Here is a 15,751-nt window from a genome sequence, read left to right as displayed (position 1 = left end):
TCTTCCCCGGTAGATTGCCTCTGTATATGGAACACATCTTTCCAGACGATGCAGGACTGTAAGGAGTTCTCACAGAAAACAAAAGCTCAGGTATGTTAATGTTTTATTTTTTTATTCTACTACCAGTATATTATAAAAGCCTACATTCCCTTCCTTTCCCAAGTCTTCCAGCATAACAGTTTAAATAATCTTCTTATACTCTTTAGATGGAATAGGGGTGGTATGATGTATAGGAGCAGTGGACTTAGTATGGCCTTTAGGTGGAGTGGGGGTGGTATGATGTATAGGAGCAGTGGTCTTGGTATGGCCTTTAGGTGGAGTGGGGGTGGTATGATGTATAGGAGCAGTGGACTTAGTATGGCCTTTAGGTGGAGTGGGGGTGGTATGATGTATAGGAGCAGTGGTCTTGGTATGGCCTTTAGGTGGAGTGGGGGTGGTATGATGTATAGGAGCAGTGGACTTGGTATGGCCTTTAGGTGGAGTGGGGGTGGTATGATGTATAGGAGCAGTGGACTTGGTATGACCTTTAGGTGGAGTGGGGGTGGTATGATGTATAGGAGCAGTGGACTTAGTATGGCCTTTAGGTGGAGTGGGGGTGGTATGATGTATAGGAGCAGTGGACTTGGTATGGCCTTTAGGTGGAGTGGGGGTGGTATGATGTATAGGAGCAGTGGACTTGGTATGACCTTTAGGTGGAGTGGGGGTGGTATGATGTATAGGAGCAGTGGACTTGGTATGGCCTTTAGGTGGAGTGGGGGTGGTATGATGTATAGGAGCAGTGGACTTAGTATGGCCTTTAGGTGGCGTGGGGGTGGTATGATGTATAGGAGCAGTGGTCTTAGTATGGCCTTTAGGTGGCGTGGGGGTGGTATGATGTATAGGAGCAGTGGTCTTGGTATGGCCTTTAGGTGGCGTGGGGGTGGTATGATGTATAGGAGCAGTGGTCTTAGTATGACCTTTAGGTGGAGTGGGGGTGGTATGATGTATAGGAGCAGTGGACTTAGTATGGCCTTTAGGTGGCGTGGGGGTGGTATGATGTATAGGAGCAGTGGTCTTGGTATGGCCTTTAGGTGGAGTGGGGGTGGTATGATGTATAGGAGCAGTGGTCTTGGTATGGCCTTTAGGTGGAGTGGGGGTGGTATGATGTATAGGAGCAGTGGACTTAGTATGGCCTTTAGGTGGCGTGGGGGTGGTATGATGTATAGGAGCAGTGGTCTTGGTATGGCCTTTAGGTGGAGTGGGGGTGGTATGATGTATAGGAGCAGTGGACTTAGTATGGCCTTTAGGTGGAGTGGGGGTGGTATGATGTATAGGAGCAGTGGACTTGGTATGGCCTTTAGGTGGAGTGGGGGTGGTATGATGTATAGGAGCAGTGGTCTTGGTATGGCCTTTAGGTGGAGTGGGGGTGGTATGATGTATAGGAGCAGTGGTCTTGGTATGGCCTTTAGGTGGAGTGGGGGTGGTATGATGTATAGGAGCAGTGGACTTGGTATGGCCTTTAGGTGGAGTGGGGGTGGTATGATGTATAGGAGCAGTGGACTTAGTATGGCCTTTAGGTGGAGTGGGGGTGGTATGATGTATAGGAGCAGTGGACTTAGTATGGCCTTTAGGTGACGTGGGGGTGGTATGATGTATAGGAGCAGTGGACTTAGTATGGCCTTTAGGTGACGTGGGGGTGGTATGATGTATAGGAGCAGTGGACTTAGTATGGCCTTTAGGTGGCGTGGGGGTGGTATGATGTATAGGAGCAGTGGTCTTGGTATGGCCTTTAGGTGGAGTGGGGGTGGTATGATGTATAGGAGCAGTGGTCTTGGTATGGCCTTTAGGTGGAGTGGGGGTGGTATGATGTATAGGAGCAGTGGACTTAGTATGGCCTTTAGGTGGCGTGGGGGTGGTATGATGTATAGGAGCAGTGGTCTTGGTATGGCCTTTAGGTGGAGTGGGGGTGGTATGATGTATAGGAGCAGTGGACTTAGTATGGCCTTTAGGTGGAGTGGGGGTGGTATGATGTATAGGAGCAGTGGACTTCGTATGGCCTTTAGGTGGAGTGGGGGTGGTATGATGTATAGGAGCAGTGGACTTAGTATGGCCTTTAGGTGGAGTGGGGGTGGTATGATGTATAGGAGCAGTGAACTTCGTATGGCCTTTAGGTGGAGTGGGGGTGGTATGATGTATAGGAGCAGTGGTCTTGGTATGGCCTTTAGGTGGCGTGGGGGTGGTATGATGTATAGGAGCAGTGGACTTAGTATGGCCTTTAGGTGGAGTGGGGGTGGTATGATGTATAGGAGCAGTGAACTTCGTATGGCCTTTAGGTGGCGTGGGGGTGGTATGATGTATAGGAGCAGTGGTCTTGGTATGGCCTTTAGGTGGCGTGGGGGTGGTATGATGTATAGGAGCAGTGGTCTTGGTATGGCCTTTAGGTGGAGTGGGGGTGGTATGATGTATAGGAGCAGTGGACTTAGTATGGCCTTTAGGTGGAGTGGGGGTGGTATGATGTATAGGAGCAGTGGACTTAGTATGGCCTTTAGGTGGAGTGGGGGTGGTATGATGTATAGGAGCAGTGGTCTTGGTATGGCCTTTAGGTGGAGTGGGGGTGGTATGATGTATAGGAGCAGTGGACTTGGTATGGCCTTTAGGTGGAGTGGGGGTGGTATGATGTATAGGAGCAGTGGACTTAGTATGGCCTTTAGGTGGAGTGGGGGTGGTATGATGTATAGGAGCAGTGGACTTAGTATGGCCTTTAGGTGACGTGGGGGTGGTATGATGTATAGGAGCAGTGGACTTAGTATGGCCTTTAGGTGACGTGGGGGTGGTATGATGTATAGGAGCAGTGGACTTAGTATGGCCTTTAGGTGGCGTGGGGGTGGTATGATGTATAGGAGCAGTGGTCTTGGTATGGCCTTTAGGTGGAGTGGGGGTGGTATGATGTATAGGAGCAGTGGACTTGGTATGACCTTTAGGTGGAGTGGGGGTGGTATGATGTATAGGAGCAGTGGACTTAGTATGGCCTTTAGGTGGCGTGGGGGTGGTATGATGTATAGGAGCAGTGGTCTTGGTATGGCCTTTAGGTGGAGTGGGGGTGGTATGATGTATAGGAGCAGTGAACTTCGTATGGCCTTTAGGTGGCGTGGGGGTGGTATGATGTATAGGAGCAGTGGACTTGGTATAGCCTTTAGGTGGAGTGGGGGTGGTATGATGTATAGAAGCAGTGGACTTAGTATGGCCTTTAGGTGGAGTGGGGGTGGTATGATGTATAGGAGCAGTGGTCTTGGTATGGCCTTTAGGTGGAGTGGGGGTGGTATGATGTATAGGAGCAGTGGACTTAGTATGGCCTTTAGGTGGAGTGGGGGTGGTATGATGTATAGGAGCAGTGGTCTTGGTATGGCCTTTAGGTGGAGTGGGGGTGGTATGATGTATAGGAGCAGTGGACTTAGTATGGCCTTTAGGTGGAGTGGGGGTGGTATGATGTATAGAAGCAGTGGACTTAGTATGGCCTTTAGGTGGAGTGGGGGTGGTATGATGTATAGGAGCAGTGGTCTTGGTATGGCCTTTAGGTGGAGTGGGGGTGGTATGATGTATAGGAGCAGTGGACTTGGTATAGCCTTTAGGTGGAGTGGGGGTGGTATGATGTATAGAAGCAGTGGACTTAGTATGGCCTTTAGGTGGAGTGGGGGTGGTATGATGTATAGGAGCAGTGGTCTTGGTATGGCCTTTAGGTGGAGTGGGGGTGGTATGATGTATAGGAGCAGTGGACTTAGTATGGCCTTTAGGTGGAGTGGGGGTGGTATGATGTATAGGAGCAGTGGACTTGGTATAACCTTTAGGTGGAGTGGGGGTGGTATGATGTATAGGAGCAGTGGACTTAGTATGGCCTTTAGGTGGAGTGGGGGTGGTATGATGTATAGGAGCAGTGGACTTAGTATGGCCTTTAGGTGGCGTGGGGGTGGTATGATGTATAGGAGCAGTGGTCTTGGTATGGCCTTTAGGTGGAGTGGGGGTGGTATGATGTATAGGAGCAGTGGACTTAGTATGGCCTTTAGGTGGAGTGGGGGTGGTATGATGTATAGGAGCAGTGGACTTAGTATGGCCTTTAGGTGGAGTGGGGGTGGTATGATGTATAGGAGCAGTGGACTTAGTATGGCCTTTAGGTGGCGTGGGGGTGGTATGATGTATAGGAGCAGTGGTCTTGGTATGGCCTTTAGGTGGAGTGGGGGTGGTATGATGTATAGGAGCAGTGGACTTAGTATGGCCTTTAGGTGGAGTGGGGGTGGTATGATGTATAGGAGCAGTGGACTTGGTATGGCCTTTAGGTGGAGTGGGGGTGGTATGATGTATAGGAGCAGTGGACTTAGTATGGCCTTTAGGTGGAGTGGGGGTGGTATGATGTATAGGAGCAGTGGACTTAGTATGGCCTTTAGGTGGAGTGGGGGTGGTATGATGTATAGAAGCAGTGGACTTAGTATGGCCTTTAGGTGGAGTGGGGGTGGTATGATGTATAGGAGCAGTGGTCTTGGTATGGCCTTTAGGTGGAGTGGGGGTGGTATGATGTATAGGAGCAGTGGACTTAGTATGGCCTTTAGGTGGAGTGGGGGTGGTATGATGTATAGGAGCAGTGGACTTGGTATGACCTTTAGGTGGAGTGGGGGTGGTATGATGTATAGGAGCAGTGGACTTAGTATGGCCTTTAGGTGGAGTGGGGGTGGTATGATGTATAGGAGCAGTGGACTTAGTATGGCCTTTAGGTGGCGTGGGGGTGGTATGATGTATAGGAGCAGTGGTCTTGGTATGGCCTTTAGGTGGAGTGGGGGTGGTATGATGTATAGGAGCAGTGGACTTAGTATGACCTTTAGGTGGAGTGGGGGTGGTATGATGTATAGGAGCAGTGGACTTGGTATGGCCTTTAGGTGGAGTGGGGGTGGTATGATGTATAGAAGCAGTGGACTTAGTATGGCCTTTAGGTGGAGTGGGGGTGGTATGATGTATAGGAGCAGTGGTCTTGGTATGGCCTTTAGGTGGAGTGGGGGTGGTATGATGTATAGGAGCAGTGGACTTCGTATGGCCTTTAGGTGGAGTGGGGGTGGTATGATGTATAGAAGCAGTGGACTTAGTATGGCCTTTAGGTGGCGTGGGGGTGGTATGATGTATAGGAGCAGTGGACTTGGTATGACCTTTAGGTGGAGTGGGGGTGGTATGATGTATAGGAGCAGTGGACTTAGTATGGCCTTTAGGTGGAGTGGGGGTGGTATGATGTATAGGAGCAGTGGACTTAGTATGGCCTTTAGGTGGAGTGGGGGTGGTATGATGTATAGGAGCAGTGGACTTGGTATGGCCTTTAGGTGGAGTGGGGGTGGTATGATGTATAGGAGCAGTGGTCTTGGTATGGCCTTTAGGTGGAGTGGGGGTGGTATGATGTATAGGAGCAGTGGACTTAGTATGGCCTTTAGGTGGAGTGGGGGTGGTATGATGTATAGGAGCAGTGGTCTTGGTATGGCCTTTAGGTGGAGTGGGGGTGGTATGATGTATAGGAGCAGTGGACTTGGTATGACCTTTAGGTGGAGTGGGGGTGGTATGATGTATAGGAGCAGTGGACTTAGTATGGCCTTTAGGTGGAGTGGGGGTGGTATGATGTATAGGAGCAGTGGACTTGGTATGGCCTTTAGGTGGAGTGGGGGTGGTATGATGTATAGGAGCAGTGGACTTAGTATGGCCTTTAGGTGGAGTGGGGGTGGTATGATGTATAGGAGCAGTGGACTTAGTATGGCCTTTAGGTGGAGTGGGGGTGGTATGATGTATAGGAGCAGTGGACTTAGTATGGCCTTTAGGTGGAGTGGGGGTGGTATGATGTATAGGAGCAGTGGTCTTGGTATGGCCTTTAGGTGGAGTGGGGGTGGTATGATGTATAGGAGCAGTGGACTTGGTATGACCTTTAGGTGGAGTGGGGGTGGTATGATGTATAGGAGCAGTGGACTTGGTATGACCTTTAGGTGGAGTGGGGGTGGTATGATGTATAGGAGCAGTGGACTTGGTATGGCCTTTAGGTGGAGTGGGGGTGGTATGATGTATAGGAGCAGTGGTCTTGGTATGGCCTTTAGGTGGAGTGGGGGTGGTATGATGTATAGGAGCAGTGGTCTTGGTATGGCCTTTAGGTGGAGTGGGGGTGGTATGATGTATAGGAGCAGTGGACTTAGTATGGCCTTTAGGTGGAGTGGGGGTGGTATGATGTATAGGAGCAGTGGTCTTGGTATGGCCTTTAGGTGGAGTGGGGGTGGTATGATGTATAGGAGCAGTGGACTTGGTATGGCCTTTAGGTGGAGTGGGGGTGGTATGATGTATAGGAGCAGTGGACTTGGTATGACCTTTAGGTGGAGTGGGGGTGGTATGATGTATAGGAGCAGTGGACTTAGTATGGCCTTTAGGTGGAGTGGGGGTGGTATGATGTATAGGAGCAGTGGACTTGGTATGGCCTTTAGGTGGAGTAGGGGTGGTATGATGTATAGGAGCAGTGGTCTTGGTATGGCCTTTAGGTGGCGTGGGGGTGGTATGATGTATAGGAGCAGTGAACTTAGTATGGCCTTTAGGTGGCGTGGGGGTGGTATGATGTATAGAAGCAGTGGACTTGGTATGACCTTTAGGTGGAGTGGGGGTGGTATGATGTATAGGAGCAGTGGACTTGGTATGACCTTTAGGTGGCATGGGGGTGGTATGATGTATAGGAGCAGTGGACTTAGTATGGCCTTTAGGTGGAGTGGGGGTGGTATGATGTATAGGAGCAGTGGACTTAGTATGGCCTTTAGGTGGAGTGGGGGTGGTATGATGTATAGGAGCAGTGGTCTTGGTATGGCCTTTAGGTGGCGTGGGGGTGGTATGATGTATAGGAGCAGTGAACTTAGTATGGCCTTTAGGTGGCGTGGGGGTGGTATGATGTATAGAAGCAGTGAACTTCGTATAGCCTTTAGGTGGAGTGGGGGTGGTATGATGTATAGGAGCAGTGGACTTGGTATGACCTTTAGGTGGAGTGGGGGTGGTATGATGTATAGAAGCAGTGGACTTAGTATGGCCTTTAGGTGGAGTGGGGGTGGTATGATGTATAGGAGCAGTGGACTTAGTATGGCCTTTAGGTGGCGTGGGGGTGGTATGATGTATAGGAGCAGTGGTCTTGGTATGGCCTTTAGGTGGAGTGGGGGTGGTATGATGTATAGGAGCAGTGGACTTAGTATGGCCTTTAGGTGGAGTGGGGGTGGTATGATGTATAGGAGCAGTGGACTTGATATGACCTTTAGGTGGAGTGGGGGTGGTATGATGTATAGGAGCAGTGGACTTAGTATGGCCTTTAGGTGGAGTGGGGGTGGTATGATGTATAGGAGCAGTGGACTTAGTATGGCCTTTAGGTGGCGTGGGGGTGGTATGATGTATAGGAGCAGTGGTCTTGGTATGGCCTTTAGGTGGAGTGGGGGTGGTATGATGTATAGGAGCAGTGGACTTAGTATGGCCTTTAGGTGGAGTGGGGGTGGTATGATGTATAGGAGCAGTGGTCTTGGTATGGCCTTTAGGTGGAGTGGGGGTGGTATGATGTATAGGAGCAGTGGTCTTGGTATGGCCTTTAGGTGGAGTGGGGGTGGTATGATGTATAGGAGCAGTGGACTTAGTATGGCCTTTAGGTGGAGTGGGGGTGGTATGATGTATAGGAGCAGTGGTCTTGGTATGGCCTTTAGGTGGAGTGGGGGTGGTATGATGTATAGGAGCAGTGGACTTGGTATGACCTTTAGGTGGAGTGGGGGTGGTATGATGTATAGGAGCAGTGGACTTGGTATGACCTTTAGGTGGAGTGGGGGTGGTATGATGTATAGGAGCAGTGGACTTGGTATGGCCTTTAGGTGGAGTGGGGGTGGTATGATGTATAGGAGCAGTGGTCTTGGTATGGCCTTTAGGTGGAGTGGGGGTGGTATGATGTATAGGAGCAGTGGTCTTGGTATGGCCTTTAGGTGGAGTGGGGGTGGTATGATGTATAGGAGCAGTGGACTTAGTATGGCCTTTAGGTGGAGTGGGGGTGGTATGATGTATAGGAGCAGTGGTCTTGGTATGGCCTTTAGGTGGAGTGGGGGTGGTATGATGTATAGGAGCAGTGGACTTAGTATGGCCTTTAGGTGGAGTGGGGGTGGTATGATGTATAGGAGCAGTGAACTTAGTATGGCCTTTAGGTGGCGTGGGGGTGGTATGATGTATAGAAGCAGTGAACTTCGTATAGCCTTTAGGTGGAGTGGGGGTGGTATGATGTATAGGAGCAGTGGACTTGGTATGACCTTTAGGTGGAGTGGGGGTGGTATGATGTATAGAAGCAGTGGACTTAGTATGGTCTTTAGGTGGAGTGGGGGTGGTATGATGTATAGGAGCAGTGGACTTAGTATGGCCTTTAGGTGGCGTGGGGGTGGTATGATGTATAGGAGCAGTGGTCTTGGTATGGCCTTTAGGTGGAGTGGGGGTGGTATGATGTATAGGAGCAGTGGACTTAGTATGGCCTTTAGGTGGAGTGGGGGTGGTATGATGTATAGGAGCAGTGGACTTAGTATGGCCTTTAGGTGGAGTGGGGGTGGTATGATGTATAGGAGCAGTGGACTTAGTATGGCCTTTAGGTGGCGTGGGGGTGGTATGATGTATAGGAGCAGTGGTCTTGGTATGGCCTTTAGGTGGAGTGGGGGTGGTATGATGTATAGGAGCAGTGGACTTAGTATGGCCTTTAGGTGGAGTGGGGGTGGTATGATGTATAGGAGCAGTGGACTTGGTATGGCCTTTAGGTGGAGTGGGGGTGGTATGATGTATAGGAGCAGTGGTCTTGGTATGGCCTTTAGGTGGAGTGGGGGTGGTATGATGTATAGGAGCAGTGGACTTAGTATGGCCTTTAGGTGGCGTGGGGGTGGTATGATGTATAGGAGCAGTGGACTTGGTGTGACCTTTAGGTGGAGTGGGGGTGGTATGATGTATAGGAGCAGTGGACTTAGTATGGCCTTTAGGTGGAGTGGGGGTGGTATGATGTATAGAAGCAGTGGACTTAGTATGGCCTTTAGGTGGCGTGGGGGTGGTATGATGTATAGGAGCAGTGGTCTTGGTATGGCCTTTAGGTGGAGTGGGGGTGGTATGATGTATAGGAGCAGTGGTCTTGGTATGGCCTTTAGGTGGAGTGGGGGTGGTATGATGTATAGGAGCAGTGGACTTAGTATGGCCTTTAGGTGGAGTGGGGGTGGTATGATGTATAGGAGCAGTGGTCTTGGTGTGACCTTTAGGTGGAGTGGGGGTGGTATGATGTATAGGAGCAGTGGACTTGGTATGACCTTTAGGTGGAGTGGGGGTGGTATGATGTATAGGAGCAGTGGACTTGGTATGACCTTTAGGTGGAGTGGGGGTGGTATGATGTATAGGAGCAGTGGACTTAGTATGGCCTTTAGGTGGAGTGGGGGTGGTATGATGTATAGGAGCAGTGGTCTTGGTATGGCCTTTAGGTGGAGTGGGGGTGGTATGATGTATAGGAGCAGTGGACTTGGTATGGCCTTTAGGTGGAGTGGGGGTGGTATGATGTATAGGAGCAGTGGTCTTGGTATGGCCTTTAGGTGGAGTGGGGGTGGTATGATGTATAGGAGCAGTGGACTTGGTATGGCCTTTAGGTGGAGTGGGGGTGGTATGATGTATAGGAGCAGTGGTCTTGGTATGGCCTTTAGGTGGAGTGGGGGTGGTATGATGTATAGGAGCAGTGGACTTGGTATGGCCTTTAGGTGGAGTGGGGGTGGTATGATGTATAGGAGCAGTGGTCTTGGTATGGCCTTTAGGTGGAGTGGGGGTGGTATGATGTATAGGAGCAGTGGACTTAGTATGGCCTTTAGGTGGCGTGGGGGTGGTATGATGTATAGGAGCAGTGGACTTGGTGTGACCTTTAGGTGGAGTGGGGGTGGTATGATGTATAGGAGCAGTGGACTTAGTATGGCCTTTAGGTGGAGTGGGGGTGGTATGATGTATAGAAGCAGTGGACTTAGTATGGCCTTTAGGTGGCGTGGGGGTGGTATGATGTATAGGAGCAGTGGTCTTGGTATGGCCTTTAGGTGGAGTGGGGGTGGTATGATGTATAGGAGCAGTGGTCTTGGTATGGCCTTTAGGTGGAGTGGGGGTGGTATGATGTATAGGAGCAGTGGACTTAGTATGGCCTTTAGGTGGAGTGGGGGTGGTATGATGTATAGGAGCAGTGGTCTTGGTGTGACCTTTAGGTGGAGTGGGGGTGGTATGATGTATAGGAGCAGTGGACTTGGTATGACCTTTAGGTGGAGTGGGGGTGGTATGATGTATAGGAGCAGTGGACTTGGTATGACCTTTAGGTGGAGTGGGGGTGGTATGATGTATAGGAGCAGTGGACTTAGTATGGCCTTTAGGTGGAGTGGGGGTGGTATGATGTATAGGAGCAGTGGTCTTGGTATGGCCTTTAGGTGGAGTGGGGGTGGTATGATGTATAGGAGCAGTGGACTTGGTATGGCCTTTAGGTGGAGTGGGGGTGGTATGATGTATAGGAGCAGTGGTCTTGGTATGGCCTTTAGGTGGAGTGGGGGTGGTATGATGTATAGGAGCAGTGGACTTAGTATGGCCTTTAGGTGGCGTGGGGGTGGTATGATGTATAGGAGCAGTGGTCTTGGTATGGCCTTTAGGTGGAGTGGGGGTGGTATGATGTATAGGAGCAGTGGACTTGGTATGACCTTTAGGTGGAGTGGGGGTGGTATGATGTATAGGAGCAGTGGACTTAGTATGGCCTTTAGGTGGCGTGGGGGTGGTATGATGTATAGGAGCAGTGGTCTTGGTATGGCCTTTAGGTGGAGTGGGGGTGGTATGATGTATAGGAGCAGTGGACTTAGTATGGCCTTTAGGTGGAGTGGGGGTGGTATGATGTATAGGAGCAGTGGACTTGGTATGGCCTTTAGGTGGAGTGGGGGTGGTATGATGTATAGGAGCAGTGGACTTAGTATGGCCTTTAGGTGGCGTGGGGGTGGTATGATGTATAGGAGCAGTGGACTTAGTATGGCCTTTAGGTGGCGTGGGGGTGGTATGATGTATAGGAGCAGTGGTCTTGGTATGGCCTTTAGGTGGAGTGGGGGTGGTATGATGTATAGGAGCAGTGGTCTTGGTATGGCCTTTAGGTGGAGTGGGGGTGGTATGATGTATAGGAGCAGTGGTCTTGGTATGGCCTTTAGGTGGAGTGGGGGTGGTATGATGTATAGGAGCAGTGGACTTAGTATGGCCTTTAGGTGGAGTGGGGGTGGTATGATGTATAGGAGCAGTGGTCTTGGTATGGCCTTTAGGTGGAGTGGGGGTGGTATGATGTATAGGAGCAGTGGACTTAGTATGGCCTTTAGGTGGAGTGGGGGTGGTATGATGTATAGGAGCAGTGGACTTGGTATGACCTTTAGGTGGAGTGGGGGTGGTATGATGTATAGGAGCAGTGGACTTGGTATGACCTTTAGGTGGAGTGGGGGTGGTATGATGTATAGGAGCAGTGGACTTAGTATGGCCTTTAGGTGGCGTGGGGGTGGTATGATGTATAGGAGCAGTGGTCTTGGTATGGCCTTTAGGTGGAGTGGGGGTGGTATGATGTATAGGAGCAGTGGTCTTGGTATGGCCTTTAGGTGGAGTGGGGGTGGTATGATGTATAGGAGCAGTGGACTTGGTATGGCCTTTAGGTGGAGTGGGGGTGGTATGATGTATAGGAGCAGTGGTCTTGGTATGGCCTTTAGGTGGAGTGGGGGTGGTATGATGTATAGGAGCAGTGGACTTAGTATGGCCTTTAGGTGGCGTGGGGGTGGTATGATGTATAGGAGCAGTGGTCTTGGTATGGCCTTTAGGTGGAGTGGGGGTGGTATGATGTATAGGAGCAGTGGACTTGGTATGACCTTTAGGTGGAGTGGGGGTGGTATGATGTATAGGAGCAGTGGACTTACTATTGCCAGCTCCTGCACATTAGGTAGGATTATTAACAGAAAGAAGTGCAACTCTTCATTTAGCGTTACTACTATCAACTGTTACTATCAATGGGTATGAAGCCACTGAAAGCTTGCATATATTTGTTTTAGCATATCCCAGGTTGAAATAAACAGAACACGCAGACAAGAGAATTATCACTAAATATAATGTATTCTTGTGGTAATGTACAGAGAATATACAAAAATTACATATAATAAAGGATATGATTAAGATGCCTATTGCTAAGATATCTGCTAACATATTATAATGCCCACCAAAAAATAGTGCATGAGATACATTACCAGTTCCTAGAGACCGTTTAACCTCCTAAGCGATAATCCCGAGCTGAGCTCGGGGGTATGTCGCGCAGGAGTTTTCAGGCCCTGGTGGGCCGATTTGCATAATTTTTTTTTTGTTACACGCAGCTAGCACTTTGCTAGCTGCGTGTAACTTCCGATCACCGCCGATCCGCCGCTACCCGCCGTGCCGCGCAGCCCCCCCCCCCAGACCCCTTGCGCAGCCTGGCCAATCAGTGCCAGGCAGCGCTGAGGGGTGGATCGTGACTCCCTCTGACGTCATGACGTCGGTGACGTCATCCCGCCATGGCGACCGGGGAAGCCCAGCAGGAAATCCCGTTATGAACGGGATTTCCTGCTTACTCTGATCGAGTGGGGTGGGGGGATGCCGGGCGCAGCGGCTATCATGTAGCGAGCCCAGGGCTCGCTACATGATTTAAAAAACATTTTTAAAAAAGTGCTGCGCCCCCTCCTGGGCGATATAATTGTATCGCCCAGAGGGTTAAGCAAGAGCAGCAGCACCCTAAAAATCTCTCTCTCGTTACCTATCTTTATAGGGTTAGAACAAAGAAAGAAATCTAACTCCTCCTGCTGATTAACATACGCGTATGTCATAGCATATTACGTCATCAGAAGTAATTTCTGGAATGCAATCTGCTTTCACTTTCTCTTTCTAACCTATGAGTCATACTATGAGACCTCTGCCAAGTATTAGCTAATGTACTTGCTAAAATATTTCAGCTATTGGTTAGGTCATTCTCAGCGTGGGAATAAATGAGCATAATTTCACATCATTACACTTTAAAGAGACTCTGAAGCGAGAATAAATCTCGCTTCAGAGCTCATACTTAGCAGGGGCATGTTTGCCCCTGCTAAACCGCCGCTATCGCGCCGCTAAACGGGGGTCCCTTCACCCCCAAACCCACCCCTGCAAGACTTGGTCGTAGTCTTGGTCGTAAATCTTCCCTTCCTGGAGGCAGGGCTAAAGGCTGCAGCCCTGCCTCCATTCGCGTCTATCAGACGCGCATCGCCGCCTCTCCCCCGCCGATCTCAGTGGAGGAAGAATGAGAGGGGCGGGGGAGAGGCGGAGATACGCGCTGACAGACGCGCGTGGGGCAGGGCTGAGGCGGTTAGCCCTGCACCAATGCGGAAGCATTCCACCGCTTTACGGAGGGTATTTGGGGGTGAAGGGACCCCTGTTAAGCCGCGGGATAGCGGCGTTTAGCAGGGGCACACATGCCCCTGCTATCTATGAGGTCTGAAGTGAGATTTATTCTCGCTTCAGACTCCCTTTAAGCCCGATACACAAACTGCTTATAAAAGAACTGATTATTAATCATTTCAACAGTAATTTGAGTCTGACCTAAAAGAAAATCAAAAGATAAAAATTAATGAAATAGGGAAAGAATGCAATGTTATATATTTGACACTATGACCTTTAGGTGGAATGGGGGGTGGTATGATGTATAGGAGCAGTGGACTTGGTGTGACCTTTAGGTGGCGTGGGGGTGGTATGATGTATAGGAGCAGTGGACTTGGTGTGACCTTTAGGTGGCGTGGGGGTGGTATGATGTACAGGAGCAGTGGACTTGGTATGGCCTTTAGGTGGAATGGGGGGTGGTATGATGTATAGGAGCAGTGGACTTGGTATGGCCTTTAGATGGAATAGGGGTGGTATGATGTATAGGAGCAGTGGACTAGAATTGACCTTTCGATGGAATGGGGGTGGTATAATTTATGGGAGCAGTGGACTTGGTAGGATGGAATGGGGGGTGGTATAATGTATAGAAGTAATGGACTAGGTATGACCTTTAGATGAAATAGTGGTGTTATGATGTTTAGGAGCAGTGGACTTGGTAAGATGGAATGGGGGTGGTATAATGTATAGGAGCAGTGGACTAGGTATGATCTTTAGATGGAATGGGGGTGGTATAATGTATAGGAGCAATATGCGTAAAAATTCAGAAGAGCTCACGGCTCAAAACACCCCCCCCCCCCCCCCCAATGCTCCCGTACTCACCCAGTCAACCTCCAACCAATCCGGAGGTCTGGATATAAGGCATAGACAGGGGATGTGGCAAATCTCACTTCCACTTACAGGATAATCTAAAATGTAAAAAGCGCCAGATGGTGTAAAACCTTTTAATATCTTTAAAACAAGAGTATTGCACTCACAAGCGTACATGGTCATATAGCATATAGTACATGCGTAGTCTGTGGTCCCGGGCAGCCGCTAACACACACGCCGCTTCAGACCCTCATGACCTGCTGCTTCCTTGTACTGCCGGTCACGTGACGTAGCTCCGCCCTATGCATTTCATCAAGGAATTGACTCATCAGGCTCATGCCCCTGATGAGTCAATCCCTTGACGAAATGCATAGGGCGGAGCTACATCACGTGACCGGCAGTATGAGGAAGCAGCAGGTCGTGAGGGTGTGAGCGGCTACCCGGGACCGTAGACTACGCATGTACTATACGCTATATGACCATCTACGCTTGTGAGTGCAATACTCTTTTGTTTTAAAGATATTAAAAGGTTTTACACCATCTGGCGCTTTTTGCGTTTTATAAAGCGCAAAAACCGAGAGCCCAAAATAGTGTAATATGTATTGGATAATGGGATAAAGTGAAAGTATTATACTTACAAACGTGGGTTACCGCAAAGGCAACCACTGTATAGGCAGGGGGGAGATTAGACCTGTCCCCACTCAGGATTAAGACGTCGCTCTCTGTAGATAGAAGGAAAAAAAGGGTATTCACCCTTCCACCGAGGGTGGATGATTTTTATCTGTAGGGGTGTACAGAGGCGCCAATAGGATAAAAGAGACTAAAATTGTTAAAACGGTCAGTAGGCGGTGGTGGACCAGCTACTTGAAACAGACACGATGCTTGTCGATTCTGGAAACAATAATTTATTCACACATACTCCTATAGAAACTGGCAACGAGTTTCACGGGCAATACCGCTTCATCAGGCAATATACAAAAGGAGTAATACACTGCAAGGAGTCCAATGTCAGTTTGGCACCTCTGTGTGTTTTTACGTTTTAGATTATCCTGTAAGTGGAAGTGAGATTTGCCACATCCCCTGTCTATGCCTTATATCCAGACCTCCGGATTGGTTAGAGGTTGACTGGGTGAGTGCGGGAGCATTGGGGGGGAGTGTGATCCTGCACGAGGTGGTATTCAAAATCACTTTGAATGGTGATGGACAATATATGAGTATTGGATGACGCGATGTGCCCTTTCTCTTTATATTTTTATGTGACGGGTTTACCAAGGAATCGGTTACAGCTCTGGGATGCTCAGTCTGTTGTTCTGAACTTCTGCATGGTGACTCTTTGATAAACTGAACTTTGTGTGGTTTTGAGCCGCGAGCGCTTCTGAATGTTTATGCATATTGCTCTATAGGCTATTTACAGATTGCCATTCATCAGTGCGCTCCACGCAGTGATACTGTTTTCCAC

At 49.7% G+C, this 15,751-nt stretch overlaps 1 protein-coding gene across 1 annotated transcript in view; it reads left to right on the top strand.

Moving 5' to 3' along the window:
• Nucleotides 1-15,751, top strand: part of NOL11 (nucleolar protein 11) — a 67,481-nt gene that overhangs the window by 24,880 nt on the left and 26,850 nt on the right. The window contains exon 8 of the mRNA XM_068263801.1: nucleotides 14-90. Coding sequence (XP_068119902.1) covers nucleotides 14-90 — 77 coding nt within the window. The remainder of the gene's footprint in view (nucleotides 1-13; nucleotides 91-15,751) is intronic.

This window comes from Hyperolius riggenbachi, chromosome 12, assembly GCF_040937935.1.
Source record: "Hyperolius riggenbachi isolate aHypRig1 chromosome 12, aHypRig1.pri, whole genome shotgun sequence".
Lineage (NCBI taxonomy): Eukaryota > Metazoa > Chordata > Amphibia > Anura > Hyperoliidae > Hyperolius > Hyperolius riggenbachi.
The sequence above is the reverse complement of the archived record's forward strand: the minus strand, read 5'-3'. Positions and strand labels throughout refer to the sequence as shown.